The sequence below is a fragment of the Dromaius novaehollandiae genome, chromosome 32 (genome assembly GCF_036370855.1).
Source record: "Dromaius novaehollandiae isolate bDroNov1 chromosome 32, bDroNov1.hap1, whole genome shotgun sequence".
In the NCBI taxonomy this organism is placed as follows: domain Eukaryota; kingdom Metazoa; phylum Chordata; class Aves; order Casuariiformes; family Dromaiidae; genus Dromaius; species Dromaius novaehollandiae.
The window spans coordinates 870565-889167 of NC_088131.1; the positions used below are offsets into that span (position 1 = coordinate 870565).

General features: G+C 67.9%; 1 protein-coding gene across 1 annotated transcript in view; it reads right to left on the minus strand.

Annotated features, from left to right (window-relative positions):
* Nucleotides 1–18603, minus strand: part of LOC135324532 (multifunctional procollagen lysine hydroxylase and glycosyltransferase LH3-like) — a 32959-nt gene that overhangs the window by 10834 nt on the left and 3522 nt on the right. The window contains 8 exon segments of the mRNA XM_064501090.1: nucleotides 2644–2748; nucleotides 4552–4673; nucleotides 7274–7405; nucleotides 11456–11557; nucleotides 12926–13023; nucleotides 13695–13758; nucleotides 14915–15027; nucleotides 17308–17471. Of these exon segments, the coding sequence (XP_064357160.1) occupies nucleotides 2644–2748; nucleotides 4552–4673; nucleotides 7274–7405; nucleotides 11456–11557; nucleotides 12926–13023; nucleotides 13695–13758; nucleotides 14915–15027; nucleotides 17308–17471 (900 nt within the window).

Here is an 18603-nt window from a genome sequence, read left to right on the forward strand (position 1 = left end):
GCCAAAACACACCATGACACAGCTAAGACATGCCAAAACACACCATGACACGGCTAGGCCACGCCAAACACGCCATGACATGGCTAGGACACGCCAAAACACACCATGACATGGCTAGGACACGCCAAAACACACCATGACACAGCTAAGACATGCCAAAACACGCCACGACACGGCTAGGACATGCCAAAACACGCCACGACACGGCTAGGACAGGCCAAAACACACCACGACACGGCTAGGACATGCCAAAACACACCATGACACGGCTAGGACACACCAAAACACGCCATGACACGGCTAGGACACGCCAAAACATGCCAGGACACGGCTAGGACACGCCAAAACACACCATGACATGGCTAAGACACACCAAAACACGCCATGACATGGCTAGGACACGCCAAAACACGCCATGACATGGCTAGGACACGCCAAAACACACCATGACATGGCTAGGACACGCCAAAACACGCCAGGACATGGCTAGGACACGCCAAAACACACCATGACACGGCTAGGACATGCCAAAACACGCCACGACACGCCAGCACACACCAGGACACGCCAGCACACGCCATGACACGCCAGCACATGCCATGACACAGCTTGTGACACGCCAAGACACGCCACGACACGCCAGCACACGCCATGACACGGCTTGTGACACGCCAAGACGCAGCTCACACGCCAAGACGCGGCTCACACACGCCCCAACATGGCTCACGGGTGCTGCCACATGCCGCGACGTGGCAGGACACGGCTCGCACACGCCAGGACACGGCTCGCACACGCCAGGACAGGGCTCGCGTGCGGGGGTCCAGTTTCGGGGCTGGGGCTGGGGTGGGGGGCAGGTTTGGGGGGTGGGGGTCTGGGTGGGGGTGGGGGTCAGGGTCCAGTTTGGGGGGTGGGGGTCAGGGTGGGGTCAGGTTTCGGGGCTGGGGTCAGGGTAGGGATCAGGGTGGGGGTGGAGGTCTGGTTTGGAGGGTGGGGGTCTGGGTGGGGGTCAGAGCGGGGGGGGATCAAGGTGGGGGCCCAGTTTGGGTGGTGGGGATGGGGGTCAGGGTCCAGTTTGGGGGGTGGGAGTCTGGGTGGGGGTCAAGGTGGGGGTCAGGTTTGAGGTCTGGGGGTCAGGGTGGGGATCCGCTTTGGGGGGCGGGGGTCAGAGTGGGGGTCCGGTTTGGGGGACAGGGGTCAGGGTGGGGGTCGGGGTCCAGGTGGGGGTCGGGGTGGGGGTACGGTTTGGGGTCTGGGGATCTGGGTGGGGGTCAGGGTGGGGGTCAGGGTGGGGGTCCGGTTTGGGGTCTGGGGATCTGGGTGGGGGTCAGGGTGGGGGTCAGGGTGGGGGTACGGTTTGGGGTCTGGGGATCTGGGTGGGGGTCAGGGTGGGGGTCAGGGTGGGGGTCCAGTTTGGGGTCTGGGGATCTGGGTGGGGGTCAGGGTGAGGGTCAGGGTGGGGGTCCAGTTTGGGGTCTGGGGATCTGGGTGGGGGTCAGGGTGAGGGTCAGGGTGGGGGTCCAGTCTGGGGTCTGGGGATCTGGGTGGGGGTCAGGGTGAGGGTCAGGGTGGGGGTCCGGTTTGGGGTCTGGGGATCTGGGTGGGGGTCAGGGTGGGGGTCAGGGTGGGGGTCCGGTTTGGGGTCTGGGGATCTGGGTAGGGGTCAGGGTGAGGGTGGGGGTCTGGTTTAGGGGCTGGGGGTCAGGGTGAGGGTCAGGGTGGGGGTCCGCTTTGGGGTCTGGGGATCTGGGTGGGGGTCAGGGTGAGGGTCAGGGTGGGGGTCCAGTCTGGGGTCTGGGGGTCAGGGTGGGGGTCAGGGTGGGGGTCAGGGTGGGGGTCCAGTTTGGGGTCTGGGGATCTGGGTGGGGGTCAGGGTGGGGGTCAGGGTGGGGGTCCGGTTTGGGGTCTGGGGATCTGGGTAGGGGTCAGGGTGAGGGTGGGGGTCTGGTTTAGGGGCTGGGGGTCAGGGTGAGGGTCAGGGTGGGGGTCCGCTTTGGGGTCTGGGGATCTGGGTGGGGGTCAGGGTGAGGGTCAGGGTGGGGGTCCGCTTTGGGGTCTGGGGATCTGGGTGGGGGTCAGGGTGAGGGTCAGGGTGGGGGTCCAGTCTGGGGTCTGGGGGTCAGGGTGGGGGTCAGGGTGGGGGTCAGGGTGGGGGTCCAGTTTGGGGTCTGGGGATCTGGGTGGGGGTCAGGGTGGGGGTCAGGGTGGGGGTCCGGTTTGGGGTCTGGGGATCTGGGTAGGGGTCAGGGTGAGGGTGGGGGTCTGGTTTAGGGGCTGGGGGTCAGGGTGAGGGTCAGGGTGGGGGTCCGCTTTGGGGTCTGGGGATCTGGGTGGGGGTCAGGGTGAGGGTCAGGGTGGGGGTCCAGTCTGGGGTCTGGGGATCTGGGTGGGGGTCAGGGTGAGGGTCAGGGTGGGGGTCCAGTCTGGGGTCTGGGGGTCAGGGTGGGGGTCAGGGTGGGGGTCCAGTTTGGGGTCTGGGGATCTGGGTGGGGGTCAGGGTGGGGGTCAGGGTGGGGGTCCAGTCTGGGGATCTGGGTGGGGGTCAGGGTGAGGGTCAGGGTGGGGGTCCAGTCTGGGGTCTGGGGGTCAGGGTGGGGGTCAGGGTGGGGGTCACGGCGGGTGCCCCCCCCCCCCCCCCCCGCTGACCGGTTCTGGCGCAGCAGCACCCTCAGCGCCCGCGGGTGCCGCAGGGCCACGTCGCCGTCCAGGGACAGGTAGTGCTGGCAGCGGGGCTCCCGGCGGCACACGTCCCTGCGGGGGGGGACACGCGTCACCCGGTGTCACCCGGGTCACCCGGTGTCACCTGGGTCACCCAGAATCACCCGTGTCACCCGGAGCCACCCGCTGTGCCGCCCCCCCCCCCAGCCCCATGGCCCAGGGATGCTGGGGACAGCGGTGCCACCGCCTCCCCCTGCCCCATGGGGACACCCACGTCCCCGTCACCCAGAGTCACCCACTGTCACCTGGTGTCACCCAGAGTCACTGTCACCTGGAGTCACCCGCCGCCCCGCCCTGCCCCAGCCCCGCGGCCCAGGGACACGAGGGACAGCGGTGCCACCGCATCCCCCCGCCCCATGGGGACACCCAGAGTCACTGTCACCCGCGTCACCCAGTGTCACCTGGAGGTACCCACTGTCACCTGGAGTCACCCAGAGTCACCCGCTGCGCCACCCTCCCCCAGCCCTGTGGCCCAGGGATGCTGGGGACAGTGGTGCCACTGCATCCCCCTGCCCCATGGGGACACCTGGAGTCACCCATTGTCACCCAGAGTCACCTGGAGTCACCCGTGTCAGCCACTGTCACCCAGAGTCACTGTCACCCAGAGTCACCTGCTGTGCTGCCCTCCCCCAGCCCCACGGCCAAGGGACACCAGGGACAACAGTGCCACCATGTCCCGCTGCCCCATGGGGACATCTGGAGTCACCCATTGTCACCTGGAATCACTGTCACCCAGTGTCACCCACCACGCCACCCTCCCCAGCCCTGCAACATCAGGGACAGCGGTGCCACCATGTCCCCTGGCCCCATGGGGACACCTGTGTCACCTGCTGTCACCCAGAGTCACCCATGTCACCCACTGCGGCACCCTCCCCCGAGTCACCCATGTCACCTGGAGTCACTGTCACCCGTGTCACCCACCGTGCCACCCTCCCCCAGCCCCACGGCCCAGGGACGCCAGGGACAGTGGTGCCACCGCATCCCCCCCCATGGTGACACCTGCGTCCCCCCCACGGTGACACCTGTGTCCCCCATGGTGACACTCCTGTCCCCTTGCATGTGGCCATATCCCCGTGTCCCCCCCATGGTGACACCCGTGTCCCCCCCCCAGGCGCCGCGTGGCCCCGTGTCCCTCCCCCCGGGGGGGTCCCCAGGGCGTGTCCCCAGGGTGTCCCCGCGGTGTCCCCACGCACAGGGCCATGTCACAGGCCTCACCGCGGCCCAGCGCCTCCTCGGGCCCCCCCAGGCGCCGCGCGGCCCCGTGTCCCTCCCCCCGGGGGGGTCCCCACGGTGTGTCCCTGTGTCCCCAGGGTGTCCCCAGGGCGTGTCCCCAGGGCGTGTCCCCAGGGTGTCCCCACGCACAGGGCCATGTCGCGGGCCTCGCCGCGGCCCAGCGCCTCCTCGGGCCCCCCCAGGCGCCGCGTGGCCCCGTGTCCCTCCCCCCGGGGGGTCCCCAGGGCATGTCCCCGTGTCCCCAGGGTGTCCCCAGGGCGTGTCCCCAGGGTGTTCCCGCGGTGTCCCCACGCACAGGGCCATGTCACAGGCCTCGCCGCGGCCCAGCGCCTCCTCGGGCCCCCCCAGGCGCCGCGTGGCCCCGTGTCCCTCCCCATGGGGGGGTCCCCACATCCCCAGGGCGTGTCCCCAGGGTGTCCCCAGGGCGTCCCCGCGGTGTCCCCACGCACAGGGCCATGTCACAGGCCTCGCCGCTGCCCAGCGCCTCCTCGGGCCCCCCCAGGCGCCGCGTGGCCCCGTGTCCCTCCCCATGGGGGGGTCCCCACATCCCCAGGGCGTGTCCCCAGGGTGTCCCCAGGGCGTCCCCGCGGTGTCCCCACGCACAGGGCCATGTCGCGGGCCTCGCCGTGGCCCAGCGCCTCCTCGGGCCCCACCAGGCGCAGGGAGGAGAAGGCCGCCCGCAGCCGGGGCCAGGCGGCCGCCACGTGACCCTCGTGGTGCACCTCCTGCGGGGGGGGGGCAAAGGTCAGGGGTCAAGGGTCAAGGGGAGGGGTCAGGGGGCAAGGGGAGGGGTCAGGGGGCAAGGGGAGGGGTCAGGGGTTGGGCATCAGGGAGCACCCACCTCCTGCGGAGGGGAGGGGCAAAGGTCGGGGTCAGGGGTCAAGGGGAGGGGTCAGGGGGCAAGGGGAGGGGTCAGGGGCAAGGGGAGGGGTCGGGTCAGGGGTTGGGGGCAGGGGACACCCACCTCCCATGGGGGCAAGGGGAGGGGTCGGGGGCACCCACCTCCTGCGGGGGGCAAAGGTCAGGGGTCAGGGGTCAAGGGGAGGGGTCAGGGGGCAAGGGGAGGGGGCAAGGGTCAAGGGGAGGGGTCAGGGGTTGGGGGTCAGGGAGCACCCACCTCCTGCGGGGGGGGCAAGGGGCAGGGGTTGGGGGTCAGGGGGCACCCACCTCCTGCGGGGGGGGAGGGGCGGGGGGCAAAGGTCAGGGGTCAGGGGTCCCCCACCTCCCACGGGGGCAGGGGGCAGGGGTTGGGGGTCACCCACCTCCTTGGGGGGGGCAAGGGGCAGGGCTCAGGGGACAAGGGGAGGGGGCAGGGGGTAGGGGTCACCCACCTTCTGCGGGGGGGGTGGGGGGAAAAGGTCAGGGGTCAGGGGTCAAAGGGAGGGGTCAGGGGTCAGGGTCAGGGGCCCCCACCTCCTGCAGGGGCAGGAGGCGGGGGTTGGGGGGCAGGGGGCACCCACCTCCTGCGGGGGGGGGGGCAAGGGGCAAAGGGCAGGGGTCAGGGGGCAAGGAGATGGGTCAGGGGTCAAGGGGAGGGGTCAGGGGGCACCCACATCCCACGGGGGCAGGGGGCGGGGGTTGGGGGTCACCCACCTCCTGTGGGGGGGGGGCAAGAGGCAAGGGTCAGGGGGAGGGGTCAGGGAGCACCCACCTCCTGGGGGGGGCGGGGGGCAAAGGTCAGGGGTCAGGGGCAGGGGTTACCCACCCCCTGCGGGGGCCAAGGTCAGGGGTCAGGGAGCACCCACCTCCTGTGGGGGGGGGGGCAAGGGGAAGGGTCAGGGGTCACCCGTCTCCTGCGGGGGCAAGGGGTGGGGGTCAGGGGTCAAGGGGAGGGGTCAGGGGTCAAGGGGACACCCACCTCCAGGGGTTGCAAGGGCGGGGGTCAGGGGTCAGGGGTGGGGTCCAGGGGGTCAGGGGGCACCCACGCCCTGGGGGTCAAGGGTCAGGGGGACTGGGGGACCCAGGGGGAACTGGGGGTCCCCAGGGTGCGGGTTTGGGGGTCCTAGAGCAGGACTGGGGGTCCCGGGGGTCCCATGGGTGCTGGTTTGGGGGCGACGGGGGGGTCCCGGGGGGGATAGGGGGACCCTGGGAGGGGGTTGGGGGTGCAGGGGGACCCCGGGGTGCTGGGTTGGGGGTCCCAGGGGGGATTGGGGTCCCCAGGGTGCCATTTTCGGGGTCCCAGGGGGGACTGGGGGTCCCAGGGGGTCCCAAGGGTGCTGGTTTGGGGGCGATGGGGGGGTCTAGGGGACTCAGCGGCATTGGGGGTCCCGGGGGGGGATTGGGAGACCCTGGGTGGGGGTCAGGGTGCTGTGTTGGGGGGTCCCAGGGGTCCCCAGGGTGCCATTTTGGGGGTCCCAGGGGGAACTGGGGGACGCTGGGGGGCAGCCGGGGACCCAGGTGGGGTCTGGGGGGACCCTGGGTGGGGGTCAGGGTGCAGGGGGGGTCCCCAGGGTGCTGGGTTGGGGGTCCCAGGGGGGAGCTGGGGGACACTGGGGACCCAGGTGGGCTCTGGGGGGACCCTGGGTGGGGGTCAGGGTGCAGGGGGGGTCCCCAGGGTGCCCGTTTGGGGGTCCCAGGGGCGATGGGGGGTCCCAGGGGGGACTGGGGGTCCCAGAGGTCCCCAGGGTGCCATTTTGGGGGTCCCAGGGGGAACTAGGGGACGCTGGGGGGCAGCCGGGGACCCAGGTGGGCTCTGGGGGGACCCTGGGTGGGGGTCAGGGTGTGGGGGGGGTCCCCAGGGTGCTGGTTTGGGGGTCCCAGGGGGGAGCTGGGGGACACTGGGGACCCAGGTGGGCTCTGGGGGGACCCTGGGTGGGGGTCAGGGTGCAGGGGGGGTCCCCAGGGTGCCCGTTTGGGGGTCCCAGGGGCGATGGGCAGTCCCAGGGGGGACTGGGGGTCCCAGAGGTCCCCAGGGTGCCATTTTGGGGGTCCCAGGGGGAACTAGGGGACGCTGGGGGGCAGCTGGGGACCCAGGTGGGGTCTGGGGGGACCCTGGGTGGGGGTCAGGGTGTGGGGGGAGTCCCCAGGGTGCTGAGTTGGGGGTCCCAGGGGTCATTGGGGGTCCCAGGGGTCCCCAGGGTGCCATTTTGGGGGTCCCAGGGGGATTGGGGGACCCAGAGTGGGATTTGGGGTCCCCAGGGTGCTGGGTTGGGGGTCCCAGGGGGGATTGGGGGTCTCAGGGGTCCCCAGGGTGCCATTTTGGGGGTCCCAGGGGGAACTGGGGGACACTGGGGGGCAGCTGGGGACCCAGGTGGGCTCTGGGGGGACCCTGGGTGGGGGTCGGGGTGCAGGGGGGGTCCCCAGGGTGCCCCCCCCCCCCACTCACGGCGTTGTGCAGGAAGAGGTGCAGGCGGGAGCGGGGGTAGTCCCAGTGCAGCAGCCGCTCCAGGAACTGGGGCAGGAAGGGGGTGGGCTGCTCCACGAAGACCCCCACCAGCACCCACGGGAGCTCCTCGTCCTGCGGCACCCCGTCAGCACCCGTGGGGCACCCCACATCCCCATGGGGCACCCCACATCCCCATGGGGTGCCCCACATCCCCCCAGAAGTCCATGGAGGCTCCTAAGACCTTCTGGAGAACCTCAAGTTTTCATGGACCATCAAAGACCACCACAGCCCACCAGCACCCATGGGAGCTCCTCGTTCTGCGGCACCCCGTCAGCACCCATGGGGCACCCCGGCTCCCCATGGGGCACCCCACATCCCCATGGAGTGCCCCACATCCCCCCAGAAGTCCATGGGGGCTCCTAAGACCTTCTGGAGAACCTCAAGCTCTCATGGACCATCAAGGACCACCACAGCCCACCTGCACCCATGGGAGCTCCTCGTTCTGCGGCACCCTGTCAGCACCCGTGGGGCACCCCACATCCCCATGGGGCACCCCACATCCCCATGGGGTGCCCCACATCCCCCCAGAAGTCCATGGAGGCTCCTAAGACCTTCTGGAGAACCTCAAGTTTTCATGGACCATCAAAGACCACCACAGCCCACCAGCACCCATGGGAGCTCCTCGTTCTGCGGCACCCCGTCAGCACCCATGGGGCACCCCGGCTCCCCATGGGGCACCCCACATCCCCATGGGGTGCCCCACATCTCCCCAGGGCACCCCAGACCCCCATGGGGGCTCCTAAAACCTTCTGGAGAACCTCAAGCTTTCATGGAGCACCAAGGACCACCACAGCCCACCAGCACCCATGGCAGCTCCTCGTCCTGCAGCACCCCGTCAGCACCCGTGGGGCACCCCACATCCCCATGGGGCACCCCAGACCCCCATGGGGTGCCCCAGATCCCCCAGGGCACCCCAGATCCCCATGGGGGCTCCTAAGACCTTCTGGAGAACCTCAGTATCTCACGGACCATCAGGGACCACCACAGCCCACCTGCACCCATGGGAGCTCCTCGTCCTGCAGCACCCCGTCAGCACCCGTGGGGCACCCCACATCCCCATGGGGCACCCCAGACCCCCATGGGGTGCCCCAGATCCCCCAGGGCACCCCAGATCCCCATGGGGGCTCCTAAGACCTTCTGGAGAACCTCAGTATCTCACGGACCATCAGGGACCACCACAGCCCACCTGCACCCACGGGAGCTCCTCGTCCTGCGGCACCCCGTCAGCACCCATGGGGCACCCCACATCCCCATGGGGCACCCCAGATCTCCATGGGGTGCCCCACATCTCCCCAGGGCACCCCAGACCCCCATGGGGGCTCCTAAAACCTTCTGGAGAACCTCAAGCTCTCATGGACCATCAGGGACCACCACAACCCACCAGCACCCATGGGAGATCCTACCCTGGTGGGACCCGGTCAGCACCCATGGGGTGCTCTGAGGCCCGTGGGGCACCCCATAGCCCCCAAACAGCACCCACAGGCCACCCAGGATGCCGTGGGGCGCCCCACAGCCCCCCAGGCAGCACCTACAGCCCACCCAGGATGCCATGGGGCACCCCATAGCCCCCCAAACAGCACCCATATCCCACCCATGATGCCGTGGGGTGCCCCATAGCGCCCCAGGCAGCACCCATAGCCGCCAGGCAGCACCCACAGCCCACCCAGGACGCCATGGGGCACCCCACAGCCCCCCAGGCAGCACCCACAGCCCACCAGGATGCCATGGGGTGCCCCATAACCCCCCCAAACAGCCCCCATATCCAACCATGATGCCGTGGGGTGCCCCATAACCCCCCAGGCAGCACCCACAGCCCCCCAGGCAGCACCCACAGCCCACCCAAGCCGCCGTGGGGTGCCCCATAACCCCCCCAAACAGCCCCCATATCCCACCCATGATGCCGTGGGGCGCCCCATAGCCCCCCAGGCAGCACCCATATCCCACCCATGATGCCGTGGGGTGCCCCATAGCCCCCCAAACAGCCCCCATAGCCCCCCAGGCAGCACTCACAGCCCACCCAGGCCGCTGTGGGGGGCCCCATAGCCCCCCAAACAGCCCCCATATCCCACCCATGATGCCATGGGGTGCCCCATAGCCCCCCAAACAGCCCCCATATCCCACCCATGATGCCGTGGGGTGCCCCATAGCCCCCCAAACAGCACCCACAGCCCCCCAGGCAGCACTCACAGCCCACCGAGGACACCGTGGGGTGCCCCATAACCCCCCAAACAGCCCCCATATCCCACCCATGATGCCGTGGGGTGCCCCATAGCCCCCCAAACAGCCCCCATATCCCACCCATGATGCCGTGGGGCACCCCATAGCCCCCCAAACAGCCCCCATATCCCACCCATGATGCCGTGGGGTGCCCCATAGCCCCCCAAACAGCACCCACAGCCCCCCAGGCAGCACTCACAGCCCACCGAGGACACCGTGGGGTGCCCCATAACCCCCCAAACAGCCCCCATATCCCACCCATGATGCCGTGGGGTGCCCCATAGCCCCCCAAACAGCCCCCATATCCCACCCAGGACGCCATGGGGTGACCCATAGCCCCCCAAACAGCCCCCATATCCCACCCATGATGCTGTGGGGCGCCCCATAGCCCCCCAAACAGCACCCACAGCCCCCCAGGCAGCACTCACAGCCCACCGAGGACACCGTGGGGTGCCCCACAGCCCCCCAAACAGCCCCCATATCCCACCCATGATGCCGTGGGGTGACCCATAGCCCCCCAAACAGCACCCACAGCCCCCCAGGCAGCACTCACAGCCCACCGAGGACACCGTGGGGTGCCCCATAGCCCCCCAAACAGCCCCCATATCCCACCCATGATGCCGTGGGGTGCCCCATAACCCCCCAAACAGCCCCCATATCCCACCCATGATGCCGTGGGGTGCCCCATAGCCCCCCAAACAGCCCCCATATCCCACCCATGATGCCGTGGGGCACCCCATAGCCCCCCAAACAGCCCCCATATCCCACCCATGATGCCGTGGGGTGCCCCATAGCCCCCCAAACAGCACCCACAGCCCCCCAGGCAGCACTCACAGCCCACCGAGGACACCGTGGGGTGCCCCATAACCCCCCAAACAGCCCCCATATCCCACCCATGATGCCGTGGGGTGCCCCATAGCCCCCCAAACAGCCCCCATATCCCACCCAGGACGCCATGGGGTGACCCATAGCCCCCCAAACAGCCCCCATATCCCACCCATGATGCCGTGGGGTGCCCCATAGCCCCCCAAACAGCCCCCATATCCCACCCATGATGCTGTGGGGCGCCCCATAGCCCCCCAAACAGCACCCACAGCCCCCCAGGCAGCACTCACAGCCCACCGAGGACACCGTGGGGTGCCCCACAGCCCCCCAAACAGCCCCCATATCCCACCCATGATGCCGTGGGGTGACCCATAGCCCCCCAAACAGCACCCACAGCCCCCCAGGCAGCACTCACAGCCCACCGAGGACACCGTGGGGTGCCCCATAGCCCCCCAAACAGCCCCCATATCCCACCCATGATGCCGTGGGGTGCCCCATAGCCCCCCAAACAGCCCCCATATCCCACCCATGATGCCGTGGGGTGCCCCATAGCCCCCCAAACAGCCCCCATATCCCACCCATGATGCCGTGGGGTGACCCATAACCCCCCAAACAGCCCCCATATCCCACCCATGATGCCGTGGGGTGACCCATAGCCCCCCAAACAGCACCCACAGCCCCCCAGGCAGCACTCACAGCCCACCGAGGACACCGTGGGGTGCCCCATAGCCCCCCAAACAGCCCCCATATCCCACCCATGATGCCGTGGGGTGCCCCATAGCCCCCCAAACAGCCCCCATATCCCACCCATGATGCCGTGGGGTGACCCATAGCCCCCCAAACAGCCCCCATATCCCACCCATGATGCCGTGGGGTGCCCCATAGCCCCCCAAACAGCCCCCATATCCCACCCATGATGCCGTGGGGTGCCCCATAACCCCCCAAACAGCCCCCATATCCCACCCATGATGCCGTGGGGTGCCCCATAACCCCCCAAACAGCACCCATATCCCACCCATGATGCCGTGGGGCGCCCCACAGCCTCCCCGGGCCGCCGTGGGGTGCCCCATAGCCCCGTACCGGCAGCCCGTCCAGGGGCAGGGGGTCGCGGTCGCAGTCCCCACAGCCGCCCTCGTAGGTCCAGGCCGCCGGGATGTAGTTGCCCAAGTAGTTGAGCTGGAGCTGGGGGGGTGGCAGGGGGGGGGTGAGGAAACGGGGGGCCCCCACCCATAGCGGGGGGCCCCCACCCATAGCGGGGTGCCCCAGGGGCACCCCGACACCCCCCCCGAGCCCCCTGCAATGCCTGGGTGACCGAGGCACCCACGTATCCCCCCCCAGGGCACCCTACTTCTTCCAGGGACCCCCGGCACCCTATAGGGTCCCCAAGAACCCCTTACACCCCCCCTCAGCACCCCACTTTTTTGGGGACCCCCCCAGACTGCCCTGGGCACCCCACATTTTCCAGGGACCCCCCTGCACCCTCTGGGCACCCCAGGGACCCCTTACAACCCCCCCGAGCACCCCACTTCTCCCAGGGACCCCCAGCACCCTCTGGGCACCCCAGGGACCCCTTACACCCCCCCGAGCACCCCACTTCTCCCAGGGACCCCCAGCACCCTCTGGGCACCCCAGGGATCCCTTACACCCCCCCCAGCACCCCACGTTTTTGGGGACCCCCCTGCACCCTCTGGGCACCACAGGGACACCTTACACCCCCCCGAGCACCCCAGGGTGTTGGGGGGTCCCTGTGGGTGCTGGGGGGGTCCCGTGGGTGCCGGGAGGTGTTATGGGTTTTCGGGGTCGCGGGGCAGGTTTTGGGGTGCGGGGGGGGGGTTTGGGGTGCGGGGGGTGCCCCGATACCTTGGTGGGCCCCTTGCCGTGGATGACCACGGGCAGGGTGTTGGGGGCTCCTGCGGGGATCCCATGGGTGCTGGGGGGGTCCCGTGGGTGCTGGGAGGTGTTATGGGTTTTCAGGGTCCCGGGGCAGGTTTTGGGGTGCCAGGGGGGGTTTTGGGGTGCGGGGGGGCCCCGATACCTTGGTGGGCCCCTTGCTGTGGATGACCACGGGCAGGGTTTTGGGGGTTCCTGCAGGGATCCCATGGGTGCTGGGGGGGTCCCGTGGGTGCCGGGAGGTGTTATGGGTTTTCAGGGTCCCGGGGCAGGTTTTGGGGTGCCGGGGGGGGTTTTGCGGTGTGGGGGGGCCCCGATACCTTGGTGGGCCCGTTGCTGTGGATGACCACGGGCAGGGTGTCAGGGGCATCCCATGGGTGCTGGGGGGGTCCCATGGGTGCCGGGAGGTGTTATGGGTTTTCGGGGTCCCGGGGCAGGTTTTGGGGTGCCAGGGGGGGTTTTGGGGTGCGGGGGGGCCCCGATACCTTGGTGGGCCCCTTGCTGTGGATGACCACGGGCAGGGTGTCGGGGGTTCCTGCGGGGATCCCATGGGTGCTGGGGGGGTCCCATGGGTGCCAGGAGGTGTTATGGGTTTTCGGGGTCCCGGGGCAGGTTTTGGGGTGCAGGGGGGGGGTTTGGGGTGCGGGGGGGCCCCAATACCTTGGTGGGCCCGTTGCCGTGGATGACCACGGGCAGGGTGTCGTAGGCCACGTTGCGCGCCCGCACCCGGCCCGGCTCGAACTTCAGGACCACCTCATCTGGGGGGGGGACAGGTGAGTTTGGGGGGGCCCCATAGGCCCCCAGGCGTCCTCACATGTCCCCCCCCGTCCCCCCCATTTCAGGGACCGTCCCCAGTACCGATACCTCCCCAATGTCCCCCCCCACTTCAGGGTCCCCCCCAAATGTCCCCTCATTTCAGCCCCCTCCAAAGTCCCCCCCCATTTTGGGGGCCCCCCCAGGATGGACCCCAATGTCCCCCCTGCTTCAGGGTCCCCCCCCGACACTGAGACCCCCCCATGTCCCCCCCATTTCAGGCCCCCCCCAAATTCCCCCCATTTCAGGGCCCCCCCACTTCCCTCTGCCATGGGGGCCCCCCAATTTCAGGGCCCCCCCACTGCCCCCCCCAAGGATGGACCCCAATGTCCCCCCCACTTCAGGGTCCCCCCCGACACTGAGACCCCCCCCGTGTCCCCCCTTTTCGGCCCCCCCCAATGTCCCCCCCAGTATCAAGACACCCCCAGGGCCCCCCCATTTCAGGGACCCCCCCCAGCACCGAGACTCCCCCCATGTCCCCCCCCAAAGTAACCCCTATTTTAGGGTCCCCCCCCATATCCCCCCTCCGATGACCTCCCCCTCCCCAGCCCGGGTCCCCCTGATGTCCCCCCACCCTTGGGGACCCCTCTGTCCCCCCCCCCGTCCCCCCCCTCACCGATGGCCCCGTTGAGGTTCTGGAAGATCTGGGAGCGATGGTCCAGCGCCAGCCCCAGCTCTGCCTGCGGGGGCACCCGTCAGGGGGGGCACCCATGGGTGCCCGGGGGGGGGCCCAGGGTGCCCCCAGGGTGCTAGGGGGTTCCCCAAGGTGCTGGGGGGGGGGCAAAAGGGGGCCCAGGGCACCCTGGGAAGGTGCTGGGGGGTCCCAAGGGGGACTGGAGGGTCCCCAAGGTGTTGGGGGGGCCCCAAGGGTCCCCAGGGTGCTGGGGGGGCAGAGGGGGCCTGGGGCACCCTGGGAGGGTGCTGGGGGGGTCCCAAGGGGGTCTGGAGGGGTCCTGGTAGTCCCCAGGGTGTTGGGGGGGGTCCCCAAGGTTCCTCGGGGCACCCTGGGGGGGTCCCCAAGGGGTCTGGGGGGGCCTGGGGGGGTTCCCAGTGTGCTGGGGGGGGCCTGGAGGCACCCAAGGGTGTCGGGGGGGGTCCTAGAGGCTCCCCAGGAGATTGGGGAGACCATGGGAAGATTTTGGGGGGCCTTGAGGGTTTGGGGGGCCCCAGGGGGGGTTGGGGCACCCTGGGGGGGTCAGGGAGATTTGGGAGAGGTCCCCAGGGTCCCCCCCCTCACCCAGAGGTCAAGGGAGCCACAGTATGGGAGGATTTGGGGGCTCTCCAGGGAGTTGGGCCACCAAAAGAAGGTTTGGGGGGCCACCACGGGCATTTAGGGGGCCACCATGGGCATTTGGGGGGGGTCAGGGGTTTTGGGGTGCCTGGGGGGGGTCAGGGAGATTTGGGGGGGTCCCCAGGGTCCCCCCCCTCACCCAGAGGTCAAGGGAGCCACAGTACGGGGGGATTTGGGGGGTCTCCAGAGACTTAGACCACCAAAAGAAGGTTTGGGGGGCCACCACGGGCATTTGGGGGGCCACCATGGGCATTTGGGGAGGACCAGGGGTTTTGGGGTGCCCGTGGGGGTCAGGGAGATTTGGGGGGGGTCCCCAGGGTGCCCCCCTCACCCAGAGGTCAAGGGAGCCACAGTATGGGGGGATTTGGGGGGTCTCCAGGGAGTTGGGTGACCAGAAGAAGGTTTGGGGGGCCACCATGAGCACTTGGGGGACCACCATGAGCACTTGGGGGACCACCACGGGCATTTGGGGGGGGTCCAGGGGTTTTGGGGTGCCCGTAGGTGTCAGGGAGATTTGGGGGGGGTCCCCAGGGTGCCCCCCTCACCCGGAGCTGGGGGTCGAGGTAGAGGTGGGTGTAGAAGAGCTGGTCGTCGTCGTCGTCCCGGTACTTCCAGAGCTCGACGAGCCGGGCCACGGCCGGGGCGAAGCCGATGAAGCCTGCGGCGGGGCGTCAGGGGCACCCCGAAACCGGGCACCCAACCTGGGGGCACCCCGAAACCGGGCACCCACCCTAGGGGCAGCCCCCGGACCCAGACACCCACCCTGAGCACCCCAAAACCAGAGACAACCGCGATAGGACACCCCAAAACTAGGGACTTCTCCAACTGTGACACCCAAAAGTGGTCACCAACATCACAGCACCCCAAACCAGGTTCTCCCACCCAAGAACACCCCAAAACTGGGGTGTCTCCAACTGGCACACCCCAAAACTGGCATGTCCCACCCAAGAGCACCCCAAACCTGCTTCTCCAACCCAGGAGCACCCTAAAACCAAGGTCTCCCGCTCAGGAGCACCCCAAAAATGAGGCTCTCTCCAACTAAGACACCCCAAAACCAGTGAGTCCCACCCAAAACCAAGGTCTCCCACTCAGAAGCCCCCCAAAACCAAGTTCTCCAACCCTCAACTACCCCAAAACCAGGTTTTCCCACCCAGAAGCACCCCAAAACCAGGTTCTCCAACCCAGAAGCCCCCCCAAACCAGCTTCTTCAACCCTCAACTACCCCAAAACCAAGGTCTCCCACCCAGAAGCACCCCAAAACCAGGTTCTCCAACCCAGAAGCCCCCCAAAACCAGGTTCCTCAACCCTCAACTACCCCAAAACCAGGTTCTCCCACCCAGAAGCCCCCCAAAACCAGGTTCCTCAACCCTCAACTACCCCAAAACCAGGTTCTCCAACCCAGAAGCACCCCAAAACCAGGTTCTTCAGCCCTCAACTACCCCAAAACCAGGTTCTCCCACTTGGAACCCCCCCAAAACCAGGTTCCTCAACCCTCAACTACCCCAAAACCAGGTTCTCCCACCCAGAAGCCCCCCAAAACCAGGTTCCTCAACCCTCAACTACCCCAAAACCAAAGTCTCCCACTCAGAAGCCCCCCAAAACCAAGTTCTTCAACCCTCAACTACCCCAAAACCAGGTTTTCCCACCCAGAAGCCCCCCAAAACCAGGTTCTCCCACTCAGAAGCCCCCCAAAACCAGGTTCTTCAACCCTCAACTACCCCAAAACCAAGGTCTCCCACCCAGAAGCCCCCCAAAACCAGGTTCTTCAACCCTCAACTACCCCAAAACCAAGTTCTCCCACCCAGAAGCCCCCCAAAACCAGCTTCTTCAACCCTCAACTACCCCAAAACCAAGTTCTCCCACCCAGAAGCCCCCCAAAACCAGCTTCTTCAACCCTCAACTACCCCAAAACCAGGTTCTCCCACCCAGAAGCACCCCAAAACCAGGTTCCTCAATCCTGGACTACCCCAAAACCAGGTTCTCCCACCTGGAAGCCCCCCAAAACCAAGTTCTCCCACTCAGAAGCCCCCCAAAACCAAGTTCTCCCACCCAGAAGCCCCCCAAAACCAGGTTCCTCAACCCTCAACTACCCAAAAACCAGGTTCTCCCACTTGGAAGCCCCCCAAAACCAGCTTCTTCAACCCTCAACTACCCCAAAACCAAGTTCTCCCACTTGGAAGCCCCCCAAAACCAGGTTCTTCAGCCCTCAACTACCCAAAAACCAGGTTCTCCCACTTGGAAGCCCCCCAAAACCAGGTTCTTCAACCTTCAACGACCCCAAAACCAAGGTCTGCCCCCCAGAAGGCCCCCCAAAACCAGGTTCTTCAACCCTCAACTACTCTAAAACCAGGTTCTCCCACCCAGAAGCCCCCCAAAACCAAGTTCTTCAACCCTCAACTACCCCAAAACCAGGTTCTCCCACCCAGAAGCCCCCCAAAACCAGGTTCCTCAACCCTCAACTACCCCAAAACCAGGTTCTCCCACCTGGAAGCCCCCCAAAACCAGCTTCTTCAACCCTCAACTACTCTAAAACCAGGGTCTCCCATCCAGAAGCCCCCCAAAACCAGGTTCTTCAACCCTCAACTACCCCAAAACCAAAGTCTTCCACCCGGAAGCCCCCAAAACCAGGTTCTTCAATCCTGGACTATCCCCAAACCAAGTTCTCCCACCCAGAAGCACCCCAAAACCAGCTTCTTCAACCCTCAACTACCCCAAAACTAGGTTCTCCCACCCAGAAGCCCCCCAAAACCAGCTTCTCCCACCCAGAAGCCCCCCAAAACCAGGTTCCTCAATCCTGGACTACCCCAAAACCAGGTTCTCCCACCTGGAAGCCCCCCAAAACCAGGTTCTCCCACCCCGAACCCCCCCGCCCCAGGTTCCCCTCGCCCCTGGGTGCCCCCCCGGGCAGGCTGCCCCCCCGGGACCTCCCCGGACGCACCCCCGGAGTTGAGGTAGCGCTTGCCGGCGCCGGCGGGGGGGTAGGCCTCGGCCAGGCCCCACTCGGGCCAGCAGAACGCCTCGGCCGAGAAGAGCACCCGGTGGCCCGAGGCCCGGAACTTGGCCAGCAGCTCGCGGGGGCCCCCGGCGAAGACCACGTCGTAGCTGCGGGGACACCCCGAAACGGGGCCCCGTCACCCCCGGGGGGGCTCCAGTGGGACCCCCAGAGCACCCAAGGGTGCCCTGAGCACCCATCACCCCCCCAAAGCCTTAGGAACCCAAGGGCACCCAAGGGTTCTCCACCCATTCTCAGGATCCTCCAGCAAACCCAAGGTCTCCTGTCCCACCCAAGAGCACCCAAGGGTCCCCAAACACCCACCAGGACCCTCCACCATCCCCGGGGTCTCCTGTCCCACCCAAGAGCACCCAAGGGTCCCCCACCACCCACCAGGACCCTCCACCCACCCCAGAGTCTCCTGTCCCACCCAAGAGCACCCAAGGGGCCCCCACCACCCACCATGACCCTCCACCCACCCCAGGGTCTCCTGTCCCACCCAAGAGCACCCAAGGGTCCCCCACCACCCACCAGGACCCTCCACCATCCCCGGGGTCTCCTGTCCCACCCAAGAGCACCCAAGGGTCCCCCACCACCCACCAGGACCCTCCACCCACCCCAGAGTCTCCTGTCCCACCCAAGAGCACCCAAGGGTCCCCAAACACCCACCAGGACCCTCCACCATCCCCGGGGTCTCCTGTCCCACCCAAGAGCACCCAAGGGTCCCCCACCACCCACCAGGACCCTCCACCCACCCCAGAGTCTCCTGTCCCACCCAAGAGCACCCAAGGGGCCCCCACCACCCACCATGACCCTCCACCCACCCCAGGGTCTCCTGTCCCACCCAAGAGCACCCAAGGGTCCCCCACCACCCACCAGGACCCTCCACCATCCCCGGGGTCTCCTGTCCCACCCAAGAGCACCCAAGGGTCCCCCACCACCCACCAGGACCCTCCACCCACCCCAGAGTCTCCTGTCCCACCCAAGAGCACCCAAGGGGCCCCCACCACCCACCAGGACCCTCCACCATCCCCGGGGTCTCCTGTCCCACCCAAGAGCACCCAAGGGTCCCCCACCACCCACCAGGACCCTCCACCCACCCCAGAGTCTCCTGTCCCACCCAAGAGCACCCAAGGGGCCCCCAACCACCCCAGGGACCCTCCACCCACCCCAGGGTCTCCCGTCTCCCCAAGAGCACCCAAGGGTCCCCCAAACACCCCAGGGACCCTCAACCCACCCCAG